Source organism: Zootoca vivipara, chromosome 4, assembly GCF_963506605.1.
Source record: "Zootoca vivipara chromosome 4, rZooViv1.1, whole genome shotgun sequence".
Taxonomy (NCBI): Eukaryota; Metazoa; Chordata; class Lepidosauria; order Squamata; family Lacertidae; genus Zootoca; species Zootoca vivipara.
In genome coordinates this window covers 87,072,221-87,089,049 of record NC_083279.1, presented here as the reverse complement: position 1 = coordinate 87,089,049, position 16,829 = coordinate 87,072,221, and the positions used below count along the sequence as shown (strand labels likewise).

At 43.8% G+C, this 16,829-nt stretch overlaps 1 protein-coding gene across 1 annotated transcript; it reads left to right on the top strand.

The window, feature by feature from the left end:
* Window positions 1-4,213: 4,213 nt before the first annotated feature.
* On the top strand, window positions 4,214-13,399 carry C4H11orf97 (chromosome 4 C11orf97 homolog). The gene is made up of 4 exons (XM_035116275.2): window positions 4,214-4,324; window positions 8,117-8,221; window positions 11,628-11,753; window positions 13,259-13,399. The coding sequence occupies exons 1-4, from the start codon at window positions 4,231-4,233 to the stop codon at window positions 13,261-13,263; spliced, it is 330 nt and encodes a 109-aa protein (XP_034972166.1). The 5' UTR covers window positions 4,214-4,230; the 3' UTR covers window positions 13,264-13,399.
* The last annotated feature ends 3,430 nt before the right edge of the window (window positions 13,400-16,829 follow it).

The window sequence follows — 16,829 nt, the reverse complement described above, 5'->3', positions numbered from 1 at the left end:
AGAAGTTGGGTACAAATAGGTTCTCAATTTCATGTACAGTGTCAATGGGTAATGTATGAATTGACATACGTACATGTAAACACTGTGTTTCCTCCTTTTGAATGTCTTGTGTGAATCAGCCCTAAATTAAAAGTCAGACCCACTGACACTGGGTGGTAATGTGATGTTACCTCATAACTCGATTCACTGAGGCTGTTCTTGAATAAGTGGCCTGAAGGCTACAATCCAAAACTTGTAAGCTAAAACCCACTTAACTCTGAAATAGACCAACAATCATCAGTGAGGGAACTCTGGAGCAAAGTGGCTTGCGTATTGTAGCCAACAGTCCTTAATTTTGTAGCCTGAAGACCCAGTTCTGATTACTACTTACAAACTTGAAAGTCACTGGAACTTGACTAAATTTGACTGTGTGTGCGGCACTCCAATGTGGTCTATAAACTACTTGAATTGACCAGAAAATTACTAGTATGTTATCCTGTTCGCTTATCAGCAGACTTTGCTCCATATAATCACATAGTTCCTGCTAAAATCAGTAAAATAATTTTCCTAACTTACTAGAAAGTAAGCCTCATTGTAATTGTAATTGGTAGGCTACACATTCTGCTGTTCTAATGGCACATCTAAATAAATGTTTCAAGATTTGACATCCAAGCCATTTTAAGTTAGCAGTATATTAATTAAAGTGGCTAGCAGATCACCATCTTAAGGTAACACTACAAATTTAAACTGCTTGGGAACCAGTTTAAATGTGACAATTTCTCCCAAAAGAACACCGTGACTTTTGTCAATGCTGAGGCTTCGCTGGAAAATGCTTGCCAGTTTTATCTCAAACTGCAATTGCCATTCTGTGGTTGGGAGCTGTGACTAATAAGCAGGTTTGAAACCATTTTAAAGGTGTAGTATAGAAAAAGGAGTTTTGTAGTACGTCTTTAGGTAGTGCAAAATTGCAAATATCTACTGTAACCGAAAGCTGTAAAGCGCAAGTATGTTGTAACAGAGAACTGGAGTATTTATTATTGTATGAAACGACAAATACAGGTGATATCAAAGTTCACTTTAAAGATTTTTTTATTTTTTTTGTGAGGTACCTGTTAATGTTTGAAAACCGCATGAAAAGTGAAACAGAATGTAACTGAACTTAATACAGGTAACACTTGAAATACAGTATACTGTAATTCTGCTGTGAGTCTTATTTAAAAAATAAAATATTTAACACAGTGAAACGTGATCAGGTCTTCAGCTGCAAGGTTCATTGCAATGATTTGTGAGTTGATTAAGAGCAGTACTCTGGATACTAACAGCTTTCAGAAATACAGTGCAGCTAAATATCTAAAGGTCTGTATTAAGGGGAAATGAGTAATTGTATGTGTGTAACTGAGGGATTGGGTAGAAGCTAGAGCACTTTCAGGAAAACTGACACTGTCCTTTTAAAAAATTAATTGTATGTATATGTTGGCATTTCTTTGAGAGAGTGAGAGGGGCTCACTACTGCCTTTGGTTGTGGTGGAACACAATACAGAGTGTTGTGTGATTAACAGCACATCATATATGAAGCTGCTTTTTACTGAGTTGAACTGCTAGTCTCTAGCTCAGCATTGTCTCAGCTGATCAGTAATATGCTTTTAAATAGAGATTCCAGAAATTGAGCCTGGGACCTTTTGCATTTGAAGCATGTTATTGGAACTGAATTGTGGTCCTTTCTCATGCTCAGTGGGATTGTGACTCCTCGGGCCATGTGGCCAGCTGCTGAATTTCAAAATCTGTTTGGGAAGCTGTGTTTTTGCTGGAGCTAAGCCTATTTGCCAAACCATGGTTTGTTTGGTGGGAAAGTGCATAGTCTGTACCTTATCCTACGTGATTCTCAAGATATCCAAGATTGTAAGTATGCTTAGAGAAAATCTACATACCATTTTAGTTTATCAGATGTATTTGCATTATATTTGGATGTCTTCTATGTGATGTCACTTCAGAAGCAAGTAACAGCACACAGGGACCATACATATTTTAATCATGCTTTCCCCAGGCCTAGTCCAGCACACGGAAAGCACACAGCATGAGAATCTGGTAGCTGGGGTTCCCCATAGTAGCATTTCTGAAGCCTTAATCTCAAAATGTTAATTCAGCTAGAAATCCATAGGTTATATTCCTATGCAGTGTGTTTACACAGCTCTATGAAAAAATGATTTTACAATACTACCCAATGCAGGTTTGCTTGAAAGTAAGTGTGGCATAGTGGTTAGAGTACCGGAGCTGGGTTAAAGTTCCCACTCAGCTGTGAAGTTCAGTGGGTGAACTTGGGCTTGTCACCATCTCGGCATAACTTGCCTCACAAGATTGCAGTGTTTAAAATGGGGCAGGGGGCAAGAACCATGTTCTGCCATTCTTGACCTTGGAGGAAAGGAGGAATGGTTGGCATCCATCTGTCTCAGGAGACAATGGAGGAGTGAGCCTTTTTATTTTGGGTTTACACAAGCTACAATATGCTTAATTGTGTGTTTTATTTAGGGGCTTCCCCCTCCCCACTTGAAGTCTACAATTGGGAGATAACCTGCTCCACTTTGCCTAAGACCCGAACGCAATAGTCCTTCTTAATCCACGGGCTTAAAACATGCCTAACGTTGTATTCAGGCGAGACGTGGGGGAACCTTTGGCCTTCCAGATGTACTCCTTGGCTACTGGCTGTGCTCTTTGGGGCTGATGGGAGGCCAAAGGTTCTCCACATCCAATTTAGTTCTAGGTGTGGATTTCAGCGGGCCGTTTCCATGGGGGGGGGCCCTCCAGTTGAATGTCTGCCTGAAAGGCAGGCTGCAAGAGCCCTGACTGGGATGTGGGTGGCTGAGTGGGAAAGGCGGGGGGGGGGTGTAGGCAAGCACACTGGTACAAGAAGTTGCAGAGCTGAGCTCTGCAAGTGCGGCTTTCTCCCAATTGAAGTGGAGAGTGTTTGAGAAACGGGACATTCGCAGGGAAACCAAAATAATAATAAATTATTATTATTATTATTATTATTATTATTATTTATTTATTTATTTATATATTTATTTATACCCCGCCCATCTGGCTGGGTTTCCCCAGCCACTCTGGGCGGCTTCCAACAGAAGCTTGTTTACAAAGCTATTGTACTACCAACCTTACTGTATGCTTGTGAAACATGGACCACTTATAAACGCCATCTCCAACTCCTTGAAAGATTCCATCAATGGTGTCTCTGAAAAAATTTACACATCACTTGGGAAGACAGGCAAACTAATACCAGTGTACTGGAAGAAGCAAAGATCACCAGTGTTGAAGCAATGATTCTTCAACATCAACTTCGTTGGACTGGTCATGTATGTTGTGCGGATGCCTGATGATCGTCTTCCAAAGCAACTACTCTATTCCAAACTTAAAAATGGAAAGCGTAATGCTGGTGGTCAACAAATGAGGTTTAAAGACTCTCTCAAGGCAATTTTTTAAAAAAATGTAGTATAAACACCGACAACTGGGAAACACTGGCCTGCAAGCGCTCCAGTTGGAGAACAGCCTTCACCAAAGGTGTCATGGGCTTTGAAGAGACTCGATCTCAGGACACAAGGGAGAAACGTGCTAAGAGGAAGGCAAGCTTGGCAAACCCTCATCGTGATCAACTCCCGCCTGGAAACCTATGTCCCCACTGTGGAAGGACATGTGCATCCAGAATTGGCCTCCACAGTCACTTACGGACACATTGTTAAAACCGTGTTTATGGAAGACAATCTTACTCGGCTACCAGTGATAGAAGGAGGAGGAGGAGGAGGAGGAGGAGGAGGAGGAGGAGGAGGAGGAGGAGGAGGAGAAGTTGCAGTTGTTGTTGCAGGTGCCTCAATAGCCTTCGACAGCAGCACTTTTGCACTGTGACGCCTCTGCTCGCTTCACCCACCATCCATCCATCCATCCCCGCCGGGCTTCTTAGCCCAGCATCCGTCGCCATGGCAACGCCCAAGAGGCCCGGGCCTAGTCTCACTCTAGGCCGCCTCTCTTCCTGGGCGCTGCTGCGCTTTCCCCCGGCCCCGGGGAGCGGGCGGAGGCGGGAAACTTAACTCCCAGGCTCCCTCGGAAGCTTCCCCGGGGGAGGCGAGTCGCGAGCTCCGTGTTCTCCCTTCTTCCTCCTTCTCCTCCTCCTTTCGCTGCCTCGGGCTCCTATGGCAACCGGCCCGCGCGTCTCCCACTTGCCTGGGCGCGGTCGGTGCAAGAGGCGGCGGCGGGCGGCGAGGCATGAGAGCGGCGGCCGGGGAGCGATTGGAGCCGAGTCCCGGGGAGTCGGGGAGCAGCCAGAGCTACGCGGAGTACAATGAAGCGGGGCAGCCCTGTGAGTGGGGAGGGGTCGCCGAGGGGGGGACCCCTCCACGTCTGGAAAGCGTGGCATCCTCTTTCGAGCCAAGGGGAGTGGGTGGGTGGGGGCATTGCTGTCGCTGCTGCTGCTGCTACCCCTCTTTTTGTGCAAAATGGGGGTGCTGCCCTCTCCCCTCCACCCACCCCCATTAGAGGGAAAGGGCACCCCACCCTCTTGCATTAGGGACTGCCTGGCTGGAACCATTGGACCCCCTCCGCTCCAATGCCCGAACCCACCTCCCTTGCCTCCCAAAGGGACCACCCACCCTCTTTCCCCCAGTGGCAGAGGATCCTGCCTGTTCCAGTGTTGTTATTATTTATTTAATTTATATACCGTCTTCCATCTGAAGATCCCAGGGCGGTTCACGGCAGAGAAATACAAAACGGGAGTACAAAACGCATAATAAAATTCTGCAGTCGACCTCATTTGTAATGTTTTATTTTGAAACCTTTTAAGATGATATTTTAGTTTCCCCGTTAATTAGGTGGCTTTGGCTGTGTACTTTAAAAGTCATAGGATGTTAATCGGCCAAACACCCGGGTTAAAAGGAAGGTTTTCGCTTACTGTGCTTTTCCGCCTTGTGCACATATCAGTCTCCCTTCCATGGGGGCATTGCACACCCCACAAGGGTTTATTCTGTCTGACAAATACATCACTATGAGGAACTCTTTTCAATTCCATTCTAGAAGGGCTGGCGTCCTCCCTTTTCCTCTGTTCACCCACAGGAATCGACATCCAATTCCGAATTATAGTCAATTCCATTGGGGACATCCCATCCCAGTGCTATACTGCATCTCCTTCAAGGTAGTTATTCCAAACATGCTGGAGCTTTGGTTTATCCCATTGGGAAATTTTCTCACTGTAATGAACACAGCCCACTTTCAGATCTGTTGCTGCATCACTCACCGCTATTTCTGCTGGGAGAGTTGCCTAATCCAGCAAGCTTTCAGTCTATCAGCTATGGAAGCATTATTCATACGCAGGCATTTTAACTCACCAAAGGACAACTTAACAAACACTTCATTTACAGAAAACCATCTACAGTAGACATTATAACCTTCGAGGGCTGCATGCCAAGTGTATTCCATTTTATAGAGACATACACATGCCTGAAAGTCGTGATTTGCTTTTGGTTCCTTAGTTTGGGTGGCCCATATATAGAATACAGTGAAATGTCACTGAACCGGAAGCAGCAACTGGCTGGGGTGCCTATACCAGTGGTTCCCAACAGGTGGTCCGGGGACGCCCAGGGGTCCGTGAGCTATGCCAGAGGGGTCCGCAAGATGCTATTAGAATAAAAAATATATTAAATATATTTTGTATGATAACAGATTTTTTGTTTTGGCCGCTTCCTGCATGAGCAGAGTCTAGCGCAAAACTAGAATTAGATAGAGGCAGTAGTTCTGCTGTATGCCGTTAGGTGGCGCTTTACAAACACTACTGTTTTGCAAAGAGGCAGCACGCGCATTCTACTAACGCTCACCTCCCCAAGATGCTTTGCGCACGCTGGCTTCAGTTGTGCGCTACTGCGCAGGTACCCTGTCTTCTCCATTCCCCTCCCTCCTCCCTGGCGCACGCTGCCTCTTTGCAAAACAGTAGTTTGTAAACAAAGCGTTGTTTTTCGTGGAAGCTACAGTTCGCGTAGTTAAAAATGGACCGTTGGTTAAAAAGTGGTTCGTTAAAACGACAAAGGCCTACAGATGAAGAGGAAGATAATGCATTTGATGTTCAAGCAAGTAAGTCAGTGACTCTCGAACCGATCTTGTCAGTGTCCATTGAACCTAAATCGTAACTGTAAAAAACGTATAAATATAAAATATAAAAAGACTCTTAATTTGGCTCTCACTTTTTAATTTTAGGATTAGGAATTAATGGGGGTCCTTGTCACAATAGCGGCTCGATGAGGGGTCCTCGAGAAAATTTTGTTGGGAACCCCTGGCCTATACAATATATGGGGCAGTGAGATGGGTTAATGTTACACCCTGAAAGCATGGCTGACAGTGAGCAATTGCGCCCAAGTGGCTCACAAAACTATAGATTAGCATTTGCAAAGTTTGACTGCGTTTAAGCAGTTTCATGCCACACTTGGACATCCCATTACAAGGAGACATATACTGGGTTCCTCTAGTGCAGGGATGAGGAAACTCTCTTACCTGCCCCTGCCCCGCCCCCTTTCGCCCCCAATCCGCCCCAGACTAGCTCATTATACTAGTCATGCGAAGAGGCAACAAGCAGCAGTGCAGATTGAAGCTTCAGCTCCAAACATGGGCGTAGCCAGGATTTTTGTTAGGGGAGGCAAAACCGACGTGATTGATCGGTTAGTTAAGTATTTCTATTATTTTACTTGATGGAGGGGCAGCTGCCCCCCCATGCCTCCAAACATTGGACAGACTATTCAAGCACCCCTTTGGCTCCTGAGATTTCGGTAGGAATTGTTACCTTTTCAAGCATAACGTCACAACCTTACATGCGCGCTGTGCTTTAGGGAAAAAATTAAGAGCCACTGTTCTCTGAATTCTGGGACCATTTTCGCATTTTGCACCTTTCCTCCACTGCCACAGAATGGCAGTATATGCCTGTTACCTGATTATCTCTCCATGTGGCAGTTAGGATGAATAGTGTGTGGCGTTTAAAAGCATTTAGTTTGTTTCAAAAACCTGTTGCATATATAATTTTATACAGTGCCCTCTAGTGCCCCAAAAGGGAAGATAAGGTCCCTTTCCCAAACAATCCGCTATATTCTACAGCACATACTGTATTTTTCCGTCTATAAGATGCCCCTTATTTGGGGGGACTCAGATTTAAGAAAATGGGGGGAAATGGCCCAGAGTATAAGACGCCCCCTAATTTTTGACATTATTTTTAGGGGGGGAAACCTAGTCTTATACACGGAAAAATACAGTAATCTTTTCAGTACCACTCCATACCTCCGTACCACTGATTTCTAAATGGTAATGAATCCTTAAAAGTGACTCTTCTGTCTGTTACCTAAGAATGAGAACCTTCAATTAAAATTGGAAGCATGATGCTTCCAGCGCGGTCTTAACCAGCCTACACAGAAGTAAGTCCTACTGAACTCATTTGGGTTTACCCCCAAGTAAGTGGGATTAGGATTGCAACATTTGTTACTATGCCCCAGAGTTCAGAGAAGCATCACTTCTGCTTGTCGTAAATCACGCAATGGGAACCTCATCAATCAGGCAGTGTAATGGTTTTGGATTATTCTGAGTCTTTAACGGTTGAATTAATATGTGGTGGTGCACACATTGGGAGAGGGCCATAGCTCAGTGACAAAGCTTATGATTTGTGCACATAGTGTTCCATTTTCAAGCCACAATATCTCTAGGTAGGACTGGGAAAGACCTGTCTGAAACCATAGTGAGGCAAAGTAGAATACTGAGCTAGATGAACTAGTGGCCTAAGTTACTGTCTTCACTGGTGTGTCATGGGAAAATATAAAATGATTAGTGATTGCATGGAAGATTATTACACTTCTCAGTATTATTTCCATATCTGTTATATCTTGCACCTGAATTGAATATTTAAGCTATGGGTGCCATCAGTAACTTAAATAAAACATCATTGATATTTTCCATATCACATTTTTTAAACATTTTGTTTGCATTTTAAAACTTTATATTACAAATGAGAATGATTTTAGATTTTATTATGTCAAGTTGTCTGCAGTTAATTCTGATACAGTTAAATGAAATAAGGTATGTATCATATGGGATTCCTTATCCCTGTAAATTATCTTTAATAAAACAGGGAAGAAGTTTGTGTATGTCGAACCACCTAGGAGAGTTAAGGAAGTGCTGGAAGAAGAGCTTTATTTTCGGAGGGATGAATGCAGAGTTAAACACCCTTCAGAAGGTAAGCTTCTGTGGCTGGCAAAGGTATAAAATAAAAACAAAATGATTTAGCGAAGAAAAATCTGAAATGTTTAGTGGATAATAAGTTGTGAAAATATGGTGTAAATACAGTACTGCTTAACTTGAGGAAATATATAAAGTCAGATGTTATGGGTAAAACAAAGTTCTATTTATTTATTTATCAAATTTGTATCTTACAATTTTTATAGGCATTCAGAATGGTGCATGTCATATAGGCATTTTTATAGGCATTCAGAATGGTGTGATATTCACCAGGACAAGGATTTCTGCTTGGACAATGGAAGTTCCTTTCCTTCTCCTCATGCTCCTCTGTGTCCTCCACCAATCCTTTTCTAGGGGGTGGGGTTCTGGGGGGACCCAGAACAAATTTAGAGGATGCATGGGTAGAGGAAATAATTTCTGTTGCACTTCAGAAGTCACGGTGCTAGCGGAAGCACTTCATTGGAGAGCTCCCAATATATCTTACTTGCCCTTCACCTTAAGGTCCAAGGGTGGGTTACAACAATATAATCCTATATAATAAAGTCCCTGTGTCTCTGCGTCCAGTCCCTGTGTCCGCGCTACTGCCCATGTGCCCCACGGACACAGGGATTGGACACAGATACAATATCTCGGTCGCACGCCCAGGACACTCTCATGCGGCGCCGGAGGCTGTGCTAGCGGGCCGCTCCCAGCGCCTAGAGGATCCCCGCCCCTCCCACCGCCGCCCCGGCTTCGGCCCCGCGACAGCCATGTGCACCCCCGGCCATAAGAAACACACCAAAACAGAGAATGCAAAAAGAGTGGAAGTTAGTGGAGGAACACCTAAAGAAAGAAGGTATAAATAATAGATTAGTAGTTTGTCTAAATTAATTTAAATATCGTTTAAAGAGAATGCATGAATAGCAATGGGGAAAAGATTCACCTGTGAGGGGTGGGAAAATATAAAAAGAAGAAAACAGGGAATAGTTAAAAATGGATAGAAACAATATATCATCAATCGGAAGAATTTTTTTTTTATTCCTATTTCATTCTCTATTTAAATTTGTAGTTAATTTACATTTAATTTACATATAATTTGTATTTAATTTGTATTTTTGTTCTTTTCTTTTGTGTGCTTATTTTGTGTTTATCTTGTGTTTATTTTGTATTTGATGGTTTTCTATGTAATGTTTTTAAAGAGAGAAATAAAGTTCTTTTTAATCCATAAAAAAAAAAAAGATTTGGCTGCTGTCCCAAACTCAGAGGCTGAAAACAAGAGCAAACTCTAGCAAAAGCCAGTACATTGGCTTGCCCCTACTGAACTCATTTTGTAACCAGACCGAGTAAGAATCACAGAGTGGGCTCCACTCCCCCCCCCCCCCCCCGCTTTTTAATATTAAGTATTTCATTTATCTTTCAGAGTGGCAGTTCTTTAACTGCATTCTCCAGAACAACTCATTTAAAGTTTAGGGAAGCCTCAACAGAGAAATCCAAAACAGCAGTTGGTAGTTGCAAGCTGGCTTTGGACAACTTATAGACGAAGAGGGCCAGACCCTATAAATACTATCACCTTGCATCTCAGCATTTGTATTCATCCCTTTTATCAAGAAGCTCAAATCAAAATCCACAAGTTCAGTAGTGCTTTTGGAGGAGGGGTACGCGGGGTTACGCATGCCCCTAAACATTTTGTGAATCTTTGTACTTTTGTCCATTTACTGTATTTATTTTCCCCGATTTGAACTGTAAAATGGTGATTTTCTTGAGTCAAAATGAGAGTACCCCTAAACATATTTTTTTTTAGAAAAAAGCACTGCACAAGTTTATTCTTTTTATTCTCACAACAACCCAAGGTAGATAAAACTGAGAGAAAGAGGGGGTGGGACTTGACCACCTAGTAAATTTTATGGCTGATTAGGGGGCTGAAACGAAGCCTAAGGCCAATACTCTATTGACTATACTACGCTAATTCTCTGTTAAGACATCCCTCGTCCCCTTTGATTGACATCTATGTGTATTTTGTTACCGCCATGAATTTGCCTTAGCCGATGGTTTTCAAAGATGCTACCTTGAAGGCATGTTTTCCATAGCTGGGAATCCGTATGGCTTGTGGTGGAACTTTGAACACTGCAGAGCATCCTGTGGCAAGGTTAATGTGGGACACTGGCCTCACAACACACTGCTGCTGCTCCCCATTGCAGGAGAACATCAGCAGATTGAGCAAACCGTCTTTCTGAAAAGCTGTACAGCCATTACCAATTTCATTTAGGAACCCTTGAGAAGCTTCAAAGGAACCCCAAGGTTCCTGGGAACCCAGTTTGAAAGCCACATAGTTGTTAAGGCCTCAGAGTTATGCGCTATTATTATTGTTATTATTTGTTATTATTTATACCCTGCCCATCTGGCTGGGTTTCCGCGACCACTCTGGGCGGCTTTCAACAAATACCAAAATACATTAAAATATCACAAATAAAAACTTCCCTAAACAGGGCTCCCTTTAGGTGTTTTCTAAATGTCAGGTACATAGCTGCCAAGTTATCCCTTTTTTACAGGGATTTTCCCTTATGCTGAATAGGCTTCCTCGCGAGAAAAGGGAAAACTTGGCAGCTATGGTCAGGTAGTTGTTTATCTCCTTGACCTCCGATGGAAGGGCGTTCCACAGGGGGGCGCCACTACCGAGAAGGCCCTCTGCCTGGTTCCCTGTAGCTTTGCTTCTCGCAGTGAGGGAACCGCCAGAAGGCCCTCGGCGCTGGATCTCAGTGTCCACTGCTATGTCGTACCACTGCAAAAATGCATGATTAGAGGCTTAATATTTGCATCTATCACAGGCATTACAATAATATGCAATATACCCAATTGATCACTGCTCTGCTGCAGAGGGTCTCCTGCAGATTCCATCTATATCAGGAGGTCTATTCCATACAATATAGGAACAGAATTTAGGAAGGTGGCAGCTAAATTGGAGCTTTCTCCCATTCACACTAGACAGGCGCCCACTCTGTTGTCTTTTCAGGACCTACTGAAGATCTTCCTTTTACACCAAGTGGAGGGTGTTTTTTTTTTTATCCCACTGTGTATCTGTATTGAATTGGAATATATATATATATATGATGCTTTGCAAGCATTTTTACATACAGAGCTGTGGGTTTTTTAATTGTTTGGGTATATTAACTTGTTTTTTACATATGGACTTGTTTTTATTATGGAACTGCTTGGAGATATTTTATGGCAAGCCGCCCATAAATGGAATCAAATCAATAATGCAAGGTTCCTTCCAGACCTACAGTTGCATGATTATGTTTCGTCAGCCAGTGGTTTGTGCAAATATTTCAGTCCGCGGGTATTAATTGCTTTCCCTCCTACCTAAAAATATAGAAGGTCAGCTTGGAACCCCAGTGACAATAATGCTCTTCATATATTTTGAACAGCGGCTCTGGAAGGAATTTGGAGCTTGAAAAGGAATTTCCCAGTGGGAGGCTTCAAGCCGGCATCACAGAATCCAAGCAGCTTGCTTTCACAGCCCAAGTACTACTCCAGACATGCCGTAATAAGAAGTAAGAATGAAATATCTGGGGGCTGCATCGCACATCAGTAAACAACTCTTGACTTTCAAAACACTCACCTGGGATTGTCTGTCTTGGTGTGTGAATCCCAGCATCCATCAGCTTCTGAAAAGTCACATCAAACTTTTCTTAAGGGAAGAAAAAACCCAGTACCCTGTTTGTTCCTCACCTTTTCTTCAAGGCGCTGTATGTTTTTTCCATTTTATCGTCAGAGCAATCTTGTGAAGTAGACTAGGCTGAAAGACAGAGAGCAAGAAAACGTCCCCCAAGGCTATCTAGTAAAACTTCACGGCTGCGTGAAACCTAGGATTTCCTGGTTGTGGTAGGGTAGCGCTCTACCCGTTAGACACCATACTGGCTGCTCTTTAGATCTTCAGACTTGCGACTCCCCTTTAGGATTGCTACTCCTGGCTTGCAATGTGGCTTGCAGTGTTTTTAGTCTGGTTTTGCTCCTTGAGAGCAGGGATGGGCAGTTGCCGAGGTGCTGGTTCAATTCATGCACTTTACAAGGGAAGATTATCGTAGTGCATAGGTGGGCTGCCGGTTCTCACACAACAGCGGAGGGATGGAGGGGATGGAATCTAGAAGAGATGGCTGTTGCTGCAGCAGGAGAAAGTGCACACAGCCCCCCAGTATCAAGCCAATAAAATGCAGCCCAGAAACTCTCGCAGGGACAATTAAAATACTCTCAAGGGCAAATAAAATTTTCAAATCTAAAAGAATAACGTCAAGGCCACGGGCATCACTGCCCTGCTTTGGGAACTTGCAATTACAATATCAACTCCTGGTTAAGAGTACCACCAATAAAGTCAACGAGATTACTCCATTATAATTGGCCATATTTATTTCCTTACATTTACTTACATTTAGTTTAGGTTGTTTGTAAATTAGCTTTCTCATTCCTCTTCCCCCCACCCCCAGGCCAAAGAATCCTACCTTCCATAAACATCTACAATTTCCCTTAAACTTGTGAACCTACAGCTTCATGTGTTTGATTGCAGAAAGTTTCGCACACATTTGTATACTTAAAGCTGCTTTTTCCCTTGTTGATTAAAAACAGGCATCCCCAGACTTCGGCCTTCCAGATGTTTTGGACTACAGTTCCCATCATCCCTGACCACTGGTCCTGTTAGCTAGGGATCATGGGAGTTGTAGGCCAAAACATCTGGAGGGCCGCAGTTTGGGGATGCCTGAGTAAAAATGTTAAATAATTTGTGCCCCTCTCTAACTGAATGGCTTCAACTTCTGTAGCTGAGTGGCACGTCAGGTAAGTTTCCACCCCCATTTTACAAATAATTATCTGCTTCCTCACACTCACACTATATATATATAGTTCATGACACCTTTTTATTAATAAAAAAGACTTGATTGGAGACCGCCCTGTGTTAGATGGCTAACAAAATGAATATATACAGTATATGAGTACATATAAGTGGAAATGCCTCACCTATAAAACATTTACTAATCTCTATTTTCATCCTTTCCCCCTTCTGCAGGATAGCCCCTGTGAAAAGCAGTGTTGATTGAAGTGACAGGAACTAGGCAAATTCACAGCTGCTATTTTTATCCAAATGCTGAGTACTATATTCTAGAACTTGTATCACAGCATGTAAAATAAACTTTGCAACCATGCATCAGTCAGTGTATCTGTGTTGATCTTCTGTTTAGCCACAAAATGTCCCAGAGCAAATGTGCTTCACCTCTCTAAATTTTTATTACCTTCTCGGTAGAAGATTGTTCTTTTACTAGTTCAATGGCCCCTTTTTCTGCAACCAGCATGGAAATGCAATGATGAACAGCTGTATTCAACACTGAGCTAAGCAAAACATTCCACCAGCGCCTTGATTTTTCTGTGTACAACAGAATATTCCCCCCCCCCCCACACACACACACCCGCAGCTCCATAAATCTGTTCTGGGGGTACTCCCAACTCCCCGGAGCAGATCTGGGAACAATATAGGGTGCGTGAGCTGGAGGAAGAAGTGGGAATCCTGTTTTTGTGCAACTGTTAATACCGCTCATGTTTAAAAACAGCAGCAGGTATGTAAGATCTCTACACATTTTTGTAATGGTGTGGTGCCATTTTGAAGAGGATAAAGGTAAAGGGACCCCTGACCATTAGGTCCAGTCGTGGCCGACTCTGGGGTTGCGGCGCTCATCTCGCTTTACTGGCCGAGGGTCATGTGGTCAGCATGAATAAGCCGCTTCTGGCAAAACCAGAGCAGCGCACGGAAAGACCGTTTACCTTCCTGCCGGAGCGGTACCTATTTATCTACTTGCACTTTGACGTGCTTTCAAAATGCTAGGTGGGCAGGCGCTGGGACCGAGCAACAGGAGCTCACTCCGTCGCGGGGATTTGAACCGCTGATCTTCCAATCGGCAAGCCCTAGGCTCAGTGCTTTAGACCACAGCGCCACCCATGTCCCTTGAAGAGGATAGGAGACTCTTAAATGGTTGCACCATGCTCCTCCTTTGTCCTTGCCCTAGGGCCCCTTCTCTGCTCACTGCCAAACTAGAAGTGGTAGCAGATGAGCCTGTGATCACACCTCCTGCTGTTAAAAAAAAAGTTGGAAAGCCTTTGGGAGTGGGAAACTGGGGAAAGGGCAAATCTGCCCAGTGCTAGAGGCATTGTAAGTTAACCGTTTCTCCTGCACCATTCTCCAGACTAAAATCCCCCCAAAGTTGTTTTGTCTTTAGGGCAAATAACTTTGGGGGAGGGTGGGCTAATTTGAGGAACAATACAGGGGTTTTCCCCAAGCACCATAAGCCTGACATGGATTCACATATCCTGGTGGCTGCTATGAAACCTTTCTCTTCTTTGACCTAACTGTACATTCTCCACTCTCTCTTACCAACACCACATCCCATGCCCATATTATCACTTCCTGCCTTGTCCCAAAATACAATTTTGAAAATCTAACGAACTGCTTTCTGCTTCATGGGCAACCCCGTGCACCAGCTGCACAAATATAAGATGCAGAACACATGGCTTGCTAGGAGTACATGTGAAAAGCATCTAGGGGTCTTAGTAGACCACAAGCTTAACATGAGTCAACAGTGTGATGCAGCAGCAAAGAAAGCTAATGCAATTCTAGGCTGCATCAACAGAAGTATAGTGCCCAGCCCCGATCAAGATAAGTAATAGTCCCGCTCTGTTCTGCCTTGGTCAGACCACACCTGAAGTCCTGTGTCCATTTCTGGATATCACAATTTAAGAAGGGTATTGACAAGCTGGAACGTGTGCATAGGAGGAGGACCAAGGTGATCAAGGGTCTGGAAACCATGCCTTATGAGGAACGGTTGAGGAAACTGGGTGTGTTTAGCCTGGTAAAGAGGAGGTGGAAGAAGGTATGATAGCCATCTTCAAATATCTAAAAGGCTGTCCCAGGGAGGATGAAGAAAGCTTGTTTTCTCCTCCTCTGGAGGGTAGGACTCGAACCAATGGATTCAAGTTACAAAAAAGGAGATTCTGACTAAACATCAGGAAGAAGTTTCTGACAGAGTTTTTTTGAGAGTGGAACAGACTCCCACAAGAGGTGGTGGACTCTCCTTCCTTGGAGGTTGGGATGGCCATCTGCCATGTATGCATGCACTAGTTGAGATTCCTGCATTGCAGGGGGTTGGACTAAATGTCCCCTGGGGTCCCTTCCAACTCTACAGTTCTATGATGCCATGATTCTATGTCAGAAGTAAGGACCAGCGAGTTCAGTTGGAGCTTTTCCCCTGTAAGCTTGTATATAGGATTACAGCCTTAATCCTGCTGGTTATTTATATAAGGGGCGGGGAGAAAGCAGGCATGACACAAACAGACTGAGGGAAGTATAAAAGGGAAGCTTAGGTGGCGTTTTAGTAAAGAGGATTGGATATATTGATGGAGTGTAGGTCTATCACAACTCTTAGACCATTTTACTAAATTGGACTTGCTTATCCAGTCTTCTTCCTCTTTGGCGATCACTCGTAGCCAAGTAAGATTGTCTTCCATGAACAGTGGTCTTAACAGTGAGTCTGCAAGTGAACTGTGGAGACCAATTCTGGATCCACACGTCCTTCCACAGTGGGGACATAGGTTTCCAGGTGGGAGATGATCACGGTGAGGGATAACCAAGCATGCCTTCCTCTTAGCACGTTTCCCCCTTGCGTCGTGAGTTCAAGTGTCTCCCATGACACCTTTGGTAAAGGCTGTTCTCCAGCTGTAGCGCTCACAGGCCAGTGTTTCCCAATTGTCGGTGTTTATACTACATTTTTTTTAAAAAAAAATGCCTTGAGAGAGTCTTTAAACCTCTTTTGTTGACCACCAGCATTACGGTTTCCATTTTTTACATTCGGAATAGAGTAGTTGCTTTGGAAGACGATCATCAGGCATCAGAAAAACATGACCAGGATACACAGGGGCATATGATTCAAATCTTTCTGTGATAATGCAAATGTGGCCCAAATACCACACTACCAACATAAAAGAGGCAAGGATCAGTGGTGCCTTCAGGGCAGGACTCCAGGGCACCACTCAGTTGAATGAGCAAAAGTCATGTTTTCAAGTAGTTTCCTAAAGAGGGTTTTTTCCCCTTTTGAGAACCTTATATCCAGAATCTAAAATGGCAGAACTGCGCTACCACTCAGGGTAACCTCAGGGTGTGCAGACATACAAGGACACTTCAGGGGAATAAATCCAAAAGGGGGAAGTAACCTCCCTTAAAACAGCCTATTTTGAGTCCTATATTTGAGTCCCTTGAAGCAGCCTATTTTGAGAACTATTGTTGCCAAATGCCAGACTAAATCCCGGGCCTTTGAACAAGCTGTTGGATGAAGTTGATCCTTTGGTTCTTTTCTTGGTCTGTCCTCTGCTTTCCGTGTTGTGAAACGAAAGATCAAATCAATGCGCATGGTTCCCTCCCTGGCCATACTTCCATTATATCTTCACAACCACCCTGTGAGGTAGGAACGACACAGGATGCCAGAGTAAGCAAAAGGAAAATGATATTTGTTGTGAGGGGGGTTGATTTCATCGTGTGTTTGGGGAGAAAAGGTGAAACCTGTTTGCAGACTGCAGAGCCACCGTTTACCGGTACA